The 17,445-nt window shown below is 45.6% G+C and overlaps 1 protein-coding gene across 3 annotated transcripts in view; it reads right to left on the reverse strand.

The window, feature by feature from the left end:
- Nucleotides 1–17,445, reverse strand: part of APBA2 (amyloid beta precursor protein binding family A member 2) — a 100,996-nt gene that overhangs the window by 44,643 nt on the left and 38,908 nt on the right. For all 3 annotated transcript variants that reach the window (XM_088657318.1, XM_035132241.3, XM_088657319.1), the window contains one exon: nt 630–1,636. In XM_088657318.1, coding sequence (XP_088513444.1) covers nt 630–1,598 — 969 coding nt within the window. In that variant the 5' untranslated portion in view covers nt 1,599–1,636. The remainder of the gene's footprint in view (nt 1–629; nt 1,637–17,445) is intronic.

Below are 17,445 nucleotides of genomic sequence, written 5' to 3' on the forward strand. Positions count from 1 at the left end.
GGGGAAAGGAGATTGTTAGCCGCTTTGAGACTCCTTCGGGTAGTGATAAAGCGGGATATCAAATCCAAAATCATCTTCTTCTTCTTCTTCTTCTTCTTCTTCTTCTTCTTCTTCTTCTTCTTCTTCTTCTTCTTCTTCTTCTTCTTCTTCTTCTTCTTCCAATCACACAGGAGATGCTAAGGATGGAACCTGAAACCAACTGCATGCAATACCATTTCTCTGTCACGGAACAACACTCTTCCTCCAATACAAAACGATCGCTGTTCAGCATATGCAGAGCCTAAGATGTGATGCAATTGTTACAAACCAGGGCTGCTTAACACAGAGAATTTCAATGCCAACACTCCCTTACCCCAACCTACTTGTAATTATCTCCCCCTGCTTTTGCATGTGGAAATGTCACCAATGTCTATACACTGCCTTTCCCACCTATGCTGGAGAATGAAGAGAGCAAAGCACAGACTTCATAGGTATGGACTGTTAATATACAAGATCCTATGCATATTTGTATGTATGCAACAATCCAACCGTTTGACTTCACCCCCAAAGCCACACTCTTCCATTGCCCGGGAGACAGACAGACAGGTGCCAACAACAAAATGCCCCCCTTAGCAAAAAGAAGAACTCACCTGTTCTTGTGGCCACGTCTGTCTTTCCTCGGGGGTTCTTGACTTGGTTTTGAAGCCTCTGGGTCCATCTCCCACTTGCTTCGATGCAGTGGGGATGTTCAGGGATTTTGGCCTTCCCAGATGCCTGTTGGAGCTGTGGCCAGAGTCTCCCTTTGGACAAGTCTCTGCATAGTCATTTGGCACGTTTTCAGTCCCTCTGTGCTCTGGGCTCATCTCCGAGGCGCTGTTGATGCTGCTCATGCTCATGCTCATCTTAATCTCTGCGACGATCTGGTCGATGTCTTCCTCCTGCTCTTCTAGCTCGGCCTCTTCTTTCCCAGAGTGGTAAGGAGACATCCCGTGGGGATTCCCGTTTGCTTCAGGCGAGTAGTAACCCTGGTAGCGCTCTTTGCTTGGATGGCAATACTGGAGGTTCTCTTCTTGGTCTTGGATCTCCAGGCAGGCCACCTCCCCTTCCAAAACCTGGACGCAGCCCTCGTGGTGGCCCGTGGCTTCTGTGGCATCGCATTCATCCCGGTGCTGCATTTTCACGTCGGACCACTCCGCTTCCTCTACAGCTTCCTGGCACTCATCCGTCTCCACTGGATGCTCTTCATGGGGGACATACTCTTCCCCACTGCAGTCCATCCCTTCCAGGTAACCGTCATCCTCTGGGCAGTATCGGATGTAGTACGTAATCCCTTCTTCTTCCTCCGGGAGCCCCTCATCGTAATCCTCCTCTTCAGAAGTGTTGTTGACATAATCAGAACTGGAGTCGCCATCCCCGCTGTGGTCGAGACACCCGTGCTCAGCCAGCGTAGGTGTGCCTTCCCTGGCGGCCACAACCTCTGTCTCCTTCTCCACATAGTCCTCCACAGGCAAGTTATCACCCTCATTTTCAGCCTCCCTATCCTGGGGCAAAGGAGGAGAAGCTCTCGCCTGGTGATCCAGCATGCTGGCTGTGGTGGTTTGACATTTCCTGCTCGCCATGGCTGACAACTCACATGACAATCATGTCGGAGGAACACCTGCAGGCAAGAGTCCAAAGGAGAAATCAGGCACCAACAACAGTCATTGCTTAATCAAAACGTTAGCAGTAGGAAATCAAAGAAATAATACTACTATCCTGTTTTCCCCATTTTAAGAACCTCCTGACAGTAAAAGCTGTTTGGCAGTGGAATTTGCTGCCAAGGAGTGTGGTGGAGTCTCCTTCTTTGGAGGTCTTTAAGCAGAGGCTTGACAGCCATCTGTCAGGAATGCTTTGATGGTGTTTCCTGCTTGGCAGGGGGTTGGACTGGATGGCCCTTGTGGTCTCTTCCAACTTTCAGATTCTATGGTTCTATGAAATTATCCCATTGAAAGCTAGAAATCTTAGTGCAACAACTTTGCTAGATGACAAGCCATGTTGAAATGCCATTAAATAATCCACATCGTAATGAAAAGGGGGAAAGGTAGATTTAGATGGTCTAATCCAGGGACTTTTCTATTCTAGGGTACTCTGGGTCCCTGGGACACATCAGCACAAGAAGCAAAAATGAAAATCAAGCTTCTGTGAAAAGCAGCTTGCCCCCCTCCCCCTCCCCTGCAAATCTGTCAAAGAGTGTGGGGTGCATTTTAGGATGTACTGCAGTATCCTCCAACTGAGTGCCCCCCCAATGCAGTTCAGCTGTTCAGCTCCCATCGTTTCTGACCATTGGTCGTGTTGGCTGGGACTGATGGAGGGAAGTAGGTTGGGGAAGGGTGGTGTAACAGATTCTGAAAGTGTAATTAATCATTTCACAACACACCTGCCTAAACATGCATGAGATTTCACTTCCTGTGGATGAATCCTGTGCTTAATGAAACAATCTCAATGCCACCTGTTCCAGAGAGATGCAAATTCATTAATTCTAAAGCCCACCAGTTGCTTGTGGCTAAGAACAGCTTCCCAATCTAGGCAGTTGTCACTGACACATTTAATCTATTTTTACCTGTTCACACTTCCTATTATCGCCCTATTATAAATGATTTGTTTCCTCAAGACAATAGAATTGATGAAATATGCTGTCCTGGTCAACCTCAAGTACTCCAACACAATGCGTAGACCATGGCCATCAATAGCCTTATCCTCCATGACTTGATCTATTCTTATTTTTAAAGCTATCTAACCACACAAGCATTGAAATCAACTGCTAACTACTGCAAAATTTACAACCAAGACAGAAAAATTTACCACGGCCACCGTTTTCTTTCCATCTGTGGTATTTGTTCAAACACAGAGATAAAAAGAGAACATACTTACCCCACCCCACCCCCGTGCCCCCCAGAGACAAAAGGACTCCAGAAGAGTTAGTGAGGCTATTATTGAGATCAGGTTCCTAAAGATCAAGTCATGCAGCATCAGGTCTCTTGAGAACAGAATCTAGACTCAGGGGCAGAAGTGCACCACACATGGGTTATTGGACAAATTGCTGGTGCATTACAAAGGAAACTGTGTAGGCCAGGCATCCCCAAACTGCAGCCCTCCAGATGTTTTGGCCTACAACTCCCATGATCCCTAGCTAACAGGACCAGTGGTCGGGGAAGATGGGAATTGTAGTCCAAAACATCTGGAGGGCCGAAGTTTGGGGGTGCCTGGTGTAGGCCATACAGAGGCTGAGAGCCAACCAGAGGGAGGAATTGGGATCATTGCAAGCTTGGGAAAAGCAGCACATTAAATGGAAATTGCAAAAAATGTCACTGCTCTGAAAACAACCATTTGCCCATCGTAATAATGATGAGATTGTTAGTGAGTGTTCATATTAAATGAAGCAGTTAAAAGTGCCATTTCAGGCAATATTGATTTGTCACTATAAATGTGATTAAAAGGGGAATAATTGTCTGCACCTCTCAACAGAGAAGACTAATTAGACTGCTAGTTGCTGTTGCATATAACACAGGGGTCCCCAGACTACGGCCCGGGGGCCGGATGCGGCCCAATTAGCCTGCCAATCCGGCCCGCGACGACCCCCGCCGCCCGCCGCTGCCGCCCGCTCTTACGGTGCGCAGCGCGGCAGTGCTCTTCCGGGTTGGGAAAAAAGCGCCAAAAATCCTTTGTGCGCATGCGTATGGGCCTCTCCCGACCTGGAAGAAGTCATTTCTGGTGCACTTCCGGGTCGGGGGAGACCCACGCGCATGCGCACAACGGATTTTCGGCGCTTTTCCCACCCTGGAAGCGCGCCGTCGCGCCAGTAAGCGCCCTTGCGCATGCGCACGGGCCCGCACTCCCCCGCACTCCGGCCCGCACAGGCGCGCGCTCCCCCGCCCTCCGGCCCGCCGCGCGATCGGCGTGGTGGGAACCGGCCCAAACGCCGGTAAGTCTGGGGACCCCTGATATAACATGTCTTTCAAAGTGACCTGCCCCTTGCCTCTCCTTCAGGCTTGTACACTAGTCATCCCTCCCTTATTTCATACAGGCTGGCTCTAAAAGTCAACCACTGGAAGGGCCTCATCAGAGACTGCCCTACCTACATCATGACAACAGGACACAGGTTGAGGCACAGGGCCGCTTCCTGCATGTACACACAGGGACAATTCAGGAACGGGCAACATTTCCCCTTGTTGTCAAGGGCCACTAGTGGCGCCATCTGGGGGCAGGCCCCCCTAATTTTTTTGATAAGGGAGCCTCCCTCCCCCCTCAATCCCATGGCAATCCTCAAAAGCAAGTGCTAAGGTGAAGAAGCTTCACCCCGCTGCATCCTTTTGAAGATGACCAGGGACATGGAAGGGCGAAGTGTCTGCACCCCCAGAACGTCCCCCTTTTCCCACCTAGATAGCTGTCCCCCATAGAAGCATTGAGGGTTAAGAAAATAAATATGGATTCCAACTGGGTAACATATGGGGAGATGGTGATGGAAATGGACAAAGGTTGGAAAATTAAACCATTCGAGCAATTGCAATAAAGATTAACTGGTTGGTTACTGTACCATCAGATAAACTATTTGTTTAATGAAGATAAAAGAAATAATGGATTCAAAAGTACTAATTCCAAATTTCAAACTGTATTGGTAGAGGGGAAAAACAAATTGCTGTGGAGAATGTATAATTTTCTTTTGGAGTGGAACACCAAGGATGAGGAGGTAAAGGAAGTTATGATAAAATGGGCAATCGATTTTGGCTATAACATTGAATTCGATCTGTGGTCTAAATTATGGAACCAAAATATGAAATTTACAGCATGCATGGTATTAAAGGGAAATGTCATGAAAATGATGTACTGTTCGTACCTGACACCAGTCAAATTGACGAAAATTTATAGAATGAAAAACAAAAAGTGTTGGAAATGTAACCAAAAGGATGGAGAATTATGTAGTGGCTGTGTGAAAAAGTAAAACTATTTTGGGAGTTAATATACAATGAACTAAAAAAGATGCTAAAATAGACTTTCCCCAAGAAACCAGAAGCCTTTTGGGGGGGCTAATGGGAAGTGAAATTAATAAGAATGATCAAAGATTGTTTATGTACACCACCATGGTATTAGCTCAAATATGGAAAACAACAGACATTCCAACAGTTGACGAATGGCGGACTAAACTAATGGAGTACTCAGAGTTGACAAGGATGACTGGAAGGATAAGGGAACAAAAAGACCAGAAGTTCCAAAAGGACTGGAGTAAATTCGTGGAATATTTAAAGGAGTATTGTAAAAATGTGAAGACACTGACAAGATTAACACAAAACCTACAACATGTATAATAGATGTCTCTGGCTACAAACAAGATAGGAGCTATTTAAGAGAAAGACAGGGATAAAATGGGGAAAGCACATAAAATTAGAGAAAAGATCTGAAAATCAAGGGAGGGGAAGGAAGTCGTCTTCAGCAGAACATTAGTACTTATTGGATGGTTGTATTATTGTTGTAATAGATGTATTAGTTTGTAATAGATGAATTTGCTTATTTTTTGTCATTTTTTCTTGTATTTGGGGAAACAATAAAAATAATTTTTTAAAAAACCAGAACGCCCCCCTTTTCCTTAGGACGTCCCTATTTTCATCAGTGAAATGTTGGCGGGTATGGTATCGAACCCCTGAGCCATCTGAAGGCAGCCCTGCATAAGGAAGTTTTTTTTAATGATTAATGGTTCATTATATTTTTATATGCCATATGTTGGTAGCTGCCCAGAGTGGCTGGGGCAACCCAGTCAGATGGGCAGTGTATAAATAGTAAAATTATTATTAATGTGGAATAGGACGTCCCTATTTTCATGAGAGAAATGTTGGAGGATATGCTATGCATGATACCAGGATACACTATATTCTTTATTAAATTTCTATTCTGCACTTCACCAAAGAATCACAGGGAGGTTTACAACATAAAAACACAAAACCACATAACATAGTAACAAAAGCAATAATCTCCTGCACAGTTTAAATATTATTTCATTTAAATGGTCATGACTTCCCCAAAATAATTCTGGGTGCTGTAGTTCATTAAAGGTGCCAGTTGTGACCGACTCTGGGGTTGTGGCACTCATCTCGCTTTATTGGCCGAGGGAGCCAGCATACAGCTTCCAGGTCATGTGGCCAGCATGACAAAGCCGCTTCTGGCGAAAAAGAGCAGCGCACGGAAACGCCGTTTACCTTCCCGCTGTAGCGGTACCTATTTATCTACTTGCACTTTGATGTGCTTTCGAACTGCTAGGTGGACAGGAGCTGGGACCGAGCAACGGGAGCTCACCCCGCCGCGGGGATTCGAACTGCTGACCTTCTGATCGGCAAGCCCTAAACTCTGTGGTTTAATCCACAGCGCCACCCGCGTCCCTGCTGAGAGTTGTTAGGAGAACTCTTCCAACTCTATGATTCTATGAAAAAAGCTTGCCCTGACGAATGGGAGGGGGGATCTAGTTATTCCTCCCCTGAAAGAATTGAGCCCACAGCAATTAAAAACAATGACTGCCAACTCATATTGATCAGTAATACCTAGTGCTTTCAAGATGCAAAAGGAAATCAATGTGTAATTTGCAGTGCAATTCCTTTCGTTCCAATTTAGGACACAGTGATGAGGAGCTCACTCAGGTTTCATTACCTCAGCAGAAAGGGCCCACTCATTAGCATCAGAAACTCATAAAAGCTTAGTAGTTTTTCTTTCCCAGCTCTTTAACAATGTAAAAAGCAATGAACTCTGAATAAACAGCTCAGTCTGCATGCACCTTTCCATATCTGTTTTTAGGCTCAGACAGGTGGCGCTGTGGTTAAACCACTGAGCCTAGGGCTTGCTGATCAGAAGGTCGGCGGTTCGAATCCCTGTGACGGGGTGAGCTCCCTTTGCTTGGTCCCAGCTCCTGCCAACCTAGCAGTTCGAAAGCACATCAAAATGCAAGTAGATAAATAGGAACCGCTACAGCGGGAAGGTAAACGGCGTTTCCATGTGCTGCTCTGGTTTGCCAGAAGCGGCTTTGTCATGCTGGACACATGACCTGGAAGCTATATGCTGGCTCCCTCGGCCAATAATGCAAGATGAGCGCGCAACCCCAGAGTCGGTCACGACTGGACCTAATGGTCAGGGGTCCCTTTACCTTTTAGACAAGTCATCAGGTAGTAAACGGCTCCTGAACTTATCACAGGGGAAGCTTTTGTGTTTGGAAAGAAGAATTTATTGTTAAGCCACTCTGGGAACTGTAAGTCTGTGGGGGGAATAGGTGTCTCCTAACAACTCTCAGCACCCTTCACAACTACAGCTCCCAGGATTCCTTGGGGCAAGCCATGGCATGATAGCTCTTTAAATGTATGGTGTGAATGCTGCCTCCGTCAGACAAACCAATGATGGGAATTGTAGTCTACAAAACTATTGAGAGCACTACACAGGTGTCAGTCTGCAGAGGTTTAAAGTATTATGCAGACTGAGTGGGCGAGACCAAGAGTGGGTCCAACAGTCAAGAAGGTAGTTACTGCACATGCTGTAGAGAAGAGCTTTCCAAACTGTGTGTTGGTGTGTCACAAAAACCCTCCGCGTGCTCCTCCCAGGGCCAGAAAGGGGTTAGTTTAACCTCTGGTTTGCTAGGAAAACTGAATTACTGTGTCACAAAATGATGCATGTCTATGTCACCAACATGAAAAGTTTGGAAAGCTCTGCTGTAGAGGGAGGTGAGGGGCAGATGGTGCTTGTCCACCTGGGACAAGGAAATCTTTGGTCTTTTGTGGGATGTCTTGGGAAAAGAAAAGGCTAAGGAGTAAACCCTAAGAAGATCCAGAGTGGAATCCCTAAGACAATTGGATGGTGCCTTGAACACTTCCTTTTGGCAACTCCTGCAGCCAAGCTGGTGCCAAACGTATCGTTCTGCTTTCTTTTGGACCACATCAGCAAGGCTAAGGGGGGGGGTTGGGTCTTGTCATCTGGGCAGTCCAGGACCCCTGTACACACTGTCCAGGTTTCATAGAATCATAGAGTTGGAAGAGACCACAAGGGCCATCCAGTCCAACCCCCCTGCCAAGCAGGAAACACCATCAAAGCATTCTTGACATATGGCTGTCAAGCCTCTGCTTAAAGACCTCCAAAGAAGGAGACTCCACCACACTCCTTGGCAGCAAATTCCACTGCCGAACAGCTCTTACTGTCAGGAAGTTCTTCCTAATGTTTAGGTGGAATCTTCTTTCTTGAAGTTTGAATCCATTGCTCCGTGTCCGCTTCTCTGGAGCAGTGCAGTGATTGTGGTCATGCTACAACCTCGTGCTAGCACATAAGCAGCATCTGGTTAGGTTTCAAATTGGATGGGGGACCACATGTTGAGATTCCTGCATTGAGGTCCCTTCCAACTCTATGATATTCTACAATCTTACAAGAGCTCAGTGGGATCATAAAAATTCTGAAGGGGTCCTGGAGATTTAGAGAACGGGACATGCAAGCTCTACAACAGAGCTGTTGGTGGTCCAATCAGTTGGTATGTGTAGGATTCCTTGGAGATGAGTGGATACCTTAGGTTCTGCTCTGAAACATTTTGGTGGAAAGCGAAATTGGTTGATTCATCTCTACCCAAATTCTGGACTGGGTCACAGAAGCCAGAACATGAAGAGACTTTCCAAAGCACAAGAAGAGAGAAATTGTTTATTTATTTATTTTAAAAAACCAAATCATCATGCAAATACATCTATTTTATGTTATTAGATAGAATATAAACTTATAGCATGCAGCTTTCACCATCAAACTGCTCAATCATCTACTTTTCCAAGACCTCAAAACATACCATTTACATCTAACCTAAATGCCCTAATTACCTCCTTCTCATTCATTCTTAAAGCACTGAGTGCTTTGAAGTCCAACAAATATTTACCATGAAGGGTATAACTGTCATCTTACAATTCCAATTATTATTTCCCACCTGCATTTAGCAAATGTTGTCAATGCGTAGCCTTATCCATCAAACAAAACTATTTCTTACAAGATAAAGTCCTTAGGATTGTCTTTGTTTCTTTCACAATGAAATATCCAACTATCACACTGGTGACACTTTCCAACTAGAGAACAACAAAATAAATTATCCCCAAAGCAATTTCATAATTATCCCCAAAGCATTTTCATATTCTTAATCACACTCATGTTTGCTTTTTCAGTATCACCTCTTTAGATTCCTGATTTGCATTATCACAATTGAATATAACTTACACAGTAAAAGTAAAGGGACCCCTGACCATTAGGTCCAGTCATGACCGACTCTGGGGTTGCAGCGGTCATCTCGCGTTATTGGCCAAGGGAGTACAGCTTCCAGGTCATGTGGCCAGCATGACTAAGCCGATTCCGGCGAACCAGAGCAGCGCCCGGAAACGCCGTTTACCTTCCCACCAGAGCAGTACCTACTTGCACTTTGACATGCTTTCAAACTGCTAGGTTGGCAGGAGCTGGGACCGAACAACAGGAGCTCACCCCATCGCGGGGATTCAAACCGCCATCCTTCTGATCGGCAAGCTAGGCTCTGTGGTTTAACCCACAGCGCCACCCGCATCCCAACTTACACAGTACAATGAACAATTAACTTATTCCTGTGCAAAGGGAAAGGGGAGGTGTTTGTAAACGAGAACATCCACACCAGATTGCCTGATTTTGCTCAGATATTTCACACAATCATAGAATTGTAGTTCAAAGGGATCCCAAGAGTCATCTAGTCCAATCCCCTGGAATGCAGGAGGTTTTTCTTTTAAAGAAAGTAGAGTTTGGGGGGGGGGGGTCAGAAGAGGAGACCACACACTTAACTTAAGGGTAGAAAGAATTGGGAGAGGCACTGAATGGTGGGACTGGGAGAGGGAGCCTTGTTTGTCTTGTACTGTAGTAACATTGGAGGAGAGAGTTCCCAGCTGGCTATAGAACAGTCCTAGGTACAAATAGGGATGGCATAATCTGTCAATTTTTGTTCTCTGTTTCTCTTTCTTCCAGTCTTAAATTCAGTTATCCATATTTTGAAGCACTTTGCAATTTTTTAATCAACACATTCCTCCTGAAAATTAATCAGCATCTTAATGCAAATTAAGACCCCCTCCCATGTTAATTCCCAACCCCCAGGCCTAAAAGTTCCCTCATGCTCTTTCCTAATCACAATCCTTAAAACAACAAGGTGGCAACAAAAGCTTTTCACCCTGTACAGGTGAAACTCGGAAAATTAGAATATCGTCAAAAGGTGCATTTATTTCAGTAATGCAACTTACTATTTTTTTAAAATTCTTTTTACAAATGCTTTCCTTTGGAAATAAACATCGCTATTAGATTTCATTAATTACATTCCATTTATAATTGACCCGCCTAACGACAAATAATTACAATTACGGTACAACAAATAAAGGCTTGGCATATCTTGCTTTGCATGTCATGCATCTATCTCATATATTGGTTTCACCTTTTAAGTTGCATTACTGAAATAAATGCCCTTTTCGACGATATTCTAATTTCCTGAGTTTCACCTGTATTGAGGCTGGCAAGTGTTTTGAAACAACAAGAGGCTTTCTTTTTTGGCTAACAAGGAACCATGTCACTGAACTCTGTCACCGTGTTTTGTGAAGAACCATTTCTTTATAAGCATCCGTAGCCCTCAGCGGATTGTGTACAAGGAGCGTTGTTCCTTGGTGCATAATCTCTACACACAAAAAACAGGCTTTAAAATATTTATCCCCATCTCCAGCATGCACCAATTGACTTCAAAAATTACATCTAGTTAGAAGATATAATAAGCCTGTTGATGGTTTCATCAGATACTCAGGCAAGCCCCCATCCCCCCCCCGCCTCCTACACACAGACACACTCTGCTTGCAGAAAATGTCAAGGATGGTGATGTTGCCTAGAGAATTTATTGTCTTCAAGTTAGCCTCCGCATAACGAAGGAGGATTGTTGTTGTTGTCTAGTCTTTTAGTCATGTCCGACTCTTCGCAACCCCATGGACCAGAACACACTAGGCACTCCTGTCTATTAAAGCTAAACACAACCTACTCTTTCCACTCCATGACCATATTCACACCATACATTTACAGCATTAGGAGAGCACTTTAAATGGTCTTGGCTCCCCCACAAAGAAGGAGGGGAGCTGCTGTTTGTTATGGGTGTTTCATGGTTCCCTGTGAAGACGGACGGGTCATTAAACCACTCAGAGAACTGTAGCTCTGGGAAGGGGAGGGGGGTCCCCCAACAACTCTCAGTGCACATAATAAACCGCAGCTCCCAGGATTCTTGGGGAGAAGCCATAACTGTTTAGAGAAGCACCAACACACTTAAAATGTATAGTGTGAAATGTGTTGAAATGGCACTCTTTGTATATAATAACGTGCCCCTTGCCAGGTATCTATTAGGGGGCATGGAAGGAACCCTGATCAAAGCATGTGGAACCCTGATGGTGCAGGATTTCACACAACAGGGGAGCCTGCATTGCCCTCCCCAGGTGTGCATCCCCAACATATGACTCATGGCCAAGGAACTGCAACGGGTCCCAGTGTTCAGAGGAATTCAGTTCAGTTCACCTTTAAAGCCGAATCTCTCATTCCACACTTCCAGAAACAATGTGAGAACTGAAACACAGACATCCATCAAAATTCTGAATTTTGCATTACAGTTCTCCAACAACAGAATGCAAATATTAGGGGAAATTCTGCACACAAATCAATTCCTTAGTGAAAATAAAATACGGACATGCATTAAGTTAAACTACTTGCAATAATGAATACCTTGGTCAAAACCGCAGGCAACAATGCATTTATTAAGAGAAATTGCATTAAAATGTTGAAAAATTTTTCATGAGGATTTAAAAAACACCACAGATTGCTGAAGAAATGTGAACTGAATTTAAGACTGGAAAAATGAGAATCTGAGAAAACAAAAATTGCCAGATTATTCCATCATTACCATAAGAGCCAACTCCTAGGGGCCAAGGTCACTTTGACCTTGATTACGATTGATTGATTGATTGATTGATTGATTATGCAAGGCAGGGCTTACCTGCCCCCCCCTATTTTATTCAAGATCACACCCCTGCTCATTACTCTTGGGCACTGTAAGAGCATTGCACTCAATGGCTCTTTGGCCTGATCGAGCCAGACTCTTAGAATCATAGAGTTGGAAGAGACCACAGGGGCCATCCAGTCCATCCTCCTGCCAAGCAGGAAACACCATCAAAGCATTCCTGACATGTGTCTGTCAAGCCTCCGCTTAAAGACCTCCAAAGGAGGAGACTCCACCACACTCCTTGGCAGCAAATTCCACTGCCGAACAGCTCTTACTGTCAGGCAGCATCTCCAAGGTGGGAGCTACCTGCACTTGGCTTCTCTTTCGCTCTGTCTTTCACCCACAACCCACAGAGCGCCACTGCTGCGCAAGACAATTGTCTCACATCCCTTGCTGATGGAACAAGGATTCTTCCTTGCCAGCACACTGCCCTTGATTTTAAAAGAAATGTGTCAACTTTACACCTGCAGAGAAGCTGGCTTATTCATTATCAAGAATAAAAACATTTTTTTTTCTCCTCCCAGTGACTCATTTAATTCTTACTTTTCCTAACAAGCTGAGCACTCCTAGCGACTGACATTAAATCACATGGTGAGACTGAGAGAACAAGCTGCTTTTGAACAAAATGTTTCTTAAAAAAAATAAAAATATGAGACAGAAAAGTATAGGAGGGTCCAATAGGAATACCAAAACAAAAGGACTTTGATTAAAATAGAATTGATGGAATGCCATGGACACGCAACAGGAAGCAGGAAGTGTCACAAGCCTTTTCAGGGAAAACAAACAGCAGCATATCCACAGGGGTTACGTTCCAAGGATCACGCCTAAAGCTAAAATTGAGTATAGTCAAAACACATTGGGTTCAACTGCTGGTAGGATTGCCAAAGTCTTGTTTCCCATATGCCTGACCCTTTCCCACCCATTTTTTATTTATTCATGTGCTGCAACTCTCATAATCCCATCCGTGCTTTAGCCTTTTCTGTCCCTGCTTCTTAAGAACGTAAGAAGACCCCTGAGACTGGATTAGACCAAATGCCCAGCTAGTCTAGAATCCTGTTCCCTGTGTGAGTGTCTGGAGGCGGTTGGGGGATGGAAGGGGGATTGAGGTTGAATCCTGACAAGACAGAAGTACAGCCATACCTTGGAAGTCGAACGGAACCCGTTCAAGAAGTCCATTCTACTTCCAAAACATTCGAAAACCAAATTGCGGCTCCTGCAGCCAATCACAAGCCGTGTAAGCCCTGTTGGACATAATGGGTTCCAAAAGAGCATTCGCAATCACTGGAACAATCACTTCCGGGTTTGAGGCATTCAGGAGCCAAAACGTCCGAGTTCCAGGGTGTTTGACAAGCAAGGTACAACTGAAAAGACAGAAGTACTGTTTTTGAGAGACAGGGTGGGCAGGTGTGGAGGACTCCCTGGTCCTGAATGGGGTAACTGTGCCCCTGAAGGACCAGGTGCGCAACCTGGGAGTCATTTTGGACTCACAGCTGTCCATGGGGGCGCAGGTCAATTCTGTGTCCAGGGCAGCTGTCTACCAGCTCCATCTGGTACACAGGCTGAGACCCTACCTGCCTGCAGACTGTCTTGCCAGAGTGGTGCATGCTCTAGTTATCTCCTGCTTGGACTACTGCAATGCGCTCTATGCGGGGCTCCCTTTGAAGGTGACCCAGAAATTACAACTAATCCAGAATGCGGCAGCGAGACTGGTGACTGGGAGTGGCCGCCAAGACCATATAACACTGGTCCTAAAGGTTTTACATTGGGTCCCAGTACGTTTCTGAGCACAATTCAAAGTGTTGGTGCTGACCCTTAAAGCCCTAAACGGCCTCGGCCCAGGATACCTGAAGGAGCATCTCCACCCAAATCATCCAGCCCAGACACTGAGGTCCAGCTCTGAGGGCCTTCTGGCAGTTCCCTCACTGCGAGAAGTGAGGTTACAGGGAACCAGGCAGAGGGCGTTCTCAGTAGTGATGGTCACCCTCCCACCAGATATCAAGGAAATAAACAACTATCTGACTTTTAGAAGACATCTGAAGGCAGCCCTGTTTAGGGAAGTTTTTAATGTTTGATGTTTTATCGTGTTCTAATATTCTGTTGGGAGCTGGCCAGAGTGGCTGGGGAAACCCAGCCAGATGGGCAGGGTATAAATGAATTATTATTATTATTATTATTATTATTATTATTATTATTATTATTACAACACTGGCCAACCAGATAGGTCTGAGCACAACATCTGATTCCCAGCAACTGGTATCCAGAGGCATGCTGCCTCCAACAATGACCTTAATAAGTTTGCAAAAGGGTAGCCTTTACCTTCCAGATGTGGTGCCTTCCAGATGTGGCTGGGTTACAAATACCAGCATCCCTGACCATTGGCCATGCTGGCTGGGAGACATGGGAGCTTGAGATCAACAACATCTCTCTCTATGTTTGTGGTTTGTTTGTTGTTGAAAACCCACTTTGAGGTTTTTCTACAATCAAGAAGTATGTAATAATAAACATCTAGAGGGGACACAGGCTATCCATGGGTTTCGTCGTCCTTTTCTGCACCTCTCCCAGCTTCATGATACCTTTTTTTGAGACAAGTCAGGTCAGAATCAGTGTTTTTCTGGGGTGTGGAGAATGGCAGCATTCCAGGCTATATAGAACATTAGGTATTTGATAATACAGTACACCTTTGATTTACTTGTTGGACTTTATAAAGGTAAAGATAAAGGGACCCCTGACCATTAGGTCCAGTCATGACCGACTCTGGGGTTGCGCGCTCATCTCGCATTATTGGCCGAGGAAGCCGGCGTATAGCTTCCAGGTCATGTGGCCAGCATGACAAAGCTGCTTCTGGCAAACCAGAGCAGCACATAGAAACGCCGTTTACCTTCCTGCTATAGCGGTTCCTATTTATCTACTTGCATTTTGACGTGCTTTCGAACTGCTAGGTTGGCAGGAGCTGGGACCGAGCAATGGGAGCTCACCCCGTCGCAGGGATTCGAACTGCTGACCTTCTGATCGGCAAGCCCTAGGCTCAGTGGTTTAACCCACAGCGCCACCTGGGTCCGTTGGACTTTATAATAGAGGCTAATTGGCAACAGTACTTGCAATTGAAATGATACTCATAGCATGAGATGGCAGAAAGACAGTATCTGATATGAACCAGTTGCCTTTTGGAATGTGTGGGTTGAGTGAGAACACTCTCAAGAAGGCTCTGTGTAAATGCAGCATGGAAGCAGATCGCTAATGTCTTTGCACTTACTGATATAGCTGTAAAATAATGTTATTTTGGCCTGAATAATTATGGGCAGAACAGATGGTGGAGGCTTAAAAGTTTCATTAAAAAGGGGAAAAAAACAGTTTGCCAATGTCTCAGTAGTCTTTTTTAAAAAAGTAAAAAAAAGAGAGGAAATATTCTTGTACATGCCAGAAGGAATCCATATTGCTGTTGCAAGCAAGATAGTGGATTCAGACCTCAATTAAGGAAATAACTATTAAGGAAATAACATTAATTGGGGGGAGAAATAACATTTAAAAGGCAGCGGACATAAATCGTCTTTTTCTTGCTGAGAGACTTCCTGGCCCAAGCCTGTTAATGTTTAATGCTATCACACACTCTCTCTTTAAAAAAATAATAATAATTCAAAACGTTTTACAGAAATAAATATAAATCATAGTTGGGTATGTTTTGCCTGGAAAAGAGGAGACGGAGAGGAGGCATGATAGCCACCGTCACCTTTCTAAAGAGCTGTCATGTGGAAGATGGAGCAAGCTTGTTTTCTCCAGCTCTAGAGCAGGCGTAGGCAAACCTGGCCCTCCAGGTGTTTTGGGACTACAATTCCCATCATCCCTAGCTAACAAGATCAGTGGTCAGGGATGATGGGAATTGTAGTCTCAAAACATCTGGAGGGCCGAGTTTGCCTATGTCTGCTCGTGGGGGGGGGCGCAGTGGGCCCCCTGGAGAACTGTGGGTTTTGACATGCGCTCAATGATTCTGACCCCTGAAACCCATTCTACTGTTCAATTAACCACAATAAGCCAGAAATGTGCACACTTGCCCTGAGCTTCCTAGAAGCCAGATAAGAGTTTAAATATGTAAAATAAATATTGCATACTGAAAAGTTGCTGTTGCTTCTTAAAGTTTTAAAGCAGGTTTACTATAAGCCATCAGGCTCTGCGCATGGAGCTTGAATGTTTCACAATCACAGCTTCATCGACCAGAAGCTCCATTTTCTAATCCAGGGGTCCCCAAACTACGGCCCCCGGGCCGGATGCGGCCCAATTGGCCTCCCAATCCGGCCCGCGACGACCCCCGCCGCCCGCTGCCGCCACCCGCTCTTACGGTGCGTGGCGCGGCGACGATCAGAAAAATCGGCAAAAAATCGCCGAAAATCCTTTTTGCGCATGCGTATGGGCCTCTCCCGACCCAGAAGAGGTCATTTCCGATGCACTTCCGGGTCGGGGGAGGCCCATACGCATGCGCACAAGCGATTTTCGGCGATTTTTTCCCCGCCCGTGTGCGTGTGCGCATGCGCACGGGCGCGCACTCCCCCGCCCTCCGGCCCGCTGCGCGCGCACTCCCCTGCCCTCCGGCCCGCCGCGCAGTCGGCGCGGCGGGCACCGGCCCACTGCGCGGAAAGTCTGGGGACCCCTGTTCTAATCAGTTAGTTCTGGCAGTCCGAGATACATTTGGTGGTTTACTAGCTTCATAAAAGCCTCTGGGCATGCTCCAGGATCCCTTCTAGCCAAGCCGGCTACAACAAGCAGCAAAATACCAACCAGCTGGGGAGGCTCTCCAGAATGCACACATTTTATTTTTTTAAAGAAGTTTTAAAAGCCCCCAAACTCTCCTTGCCTTCCCAGTGCTGTTTGTGCACCAGTTCCAGATGGCATAAGACAAGCTTCACAGCTTAAGAGGAAAGAGGCTGCTTGTTAGCAGATTGCTTTTTGAAAGTCCCTGGTGAGCAATGTGCAAAATCTTCCCAACTACATTCACAGATCTTTCTGACTGCCAAAGCATTGGCACTGCAGGGTGGACAGCATTCATCAGCCAGAAGAGAGAAGAGGGATTCTGATTCTCACAAGGGTTGCACCTTCAACAAATGGTTCATTGATGTAAAACAGGGGTGGCCAACTCCAGAGAGACTGCGATCTACTTTCAAGTTTAAAATCTGCTAGTGATCTACCCCCTTTTTTATGAGTTCAGCTCAAACTTGTTGACCTTTTTTTTAGGGAGGGAAAATGCCCCCCTTTTTAGGGGTTCATCTCAAATTTAGATTGGGGTTTGGCATAAAGTTGTTGAGCGCTTTTTTTGTGAAGAAAGGAAATGCATTCACAGCTCAGCTCTTCCTTCCACCGAGCACAATAAAATGCAGGGAGGAAAGAGGGGGCGGGGGCGGGTGCTCCTAGGGAAA

The sequence above is a fragment of the Zootoca vivipara genome, chromosome 13, assembly GCF_965207765.1.
Source record: "Zootoca vivipara chromosome 13, rZooViv2.hap1.1, whole genome shotgun sequence".
Lineage (NCBI taxonomy): Eukaryota > Metazoa > Chordata > Lepidosauria > Squamata > Lacertidae > Zootoca > Zootoca vivipara.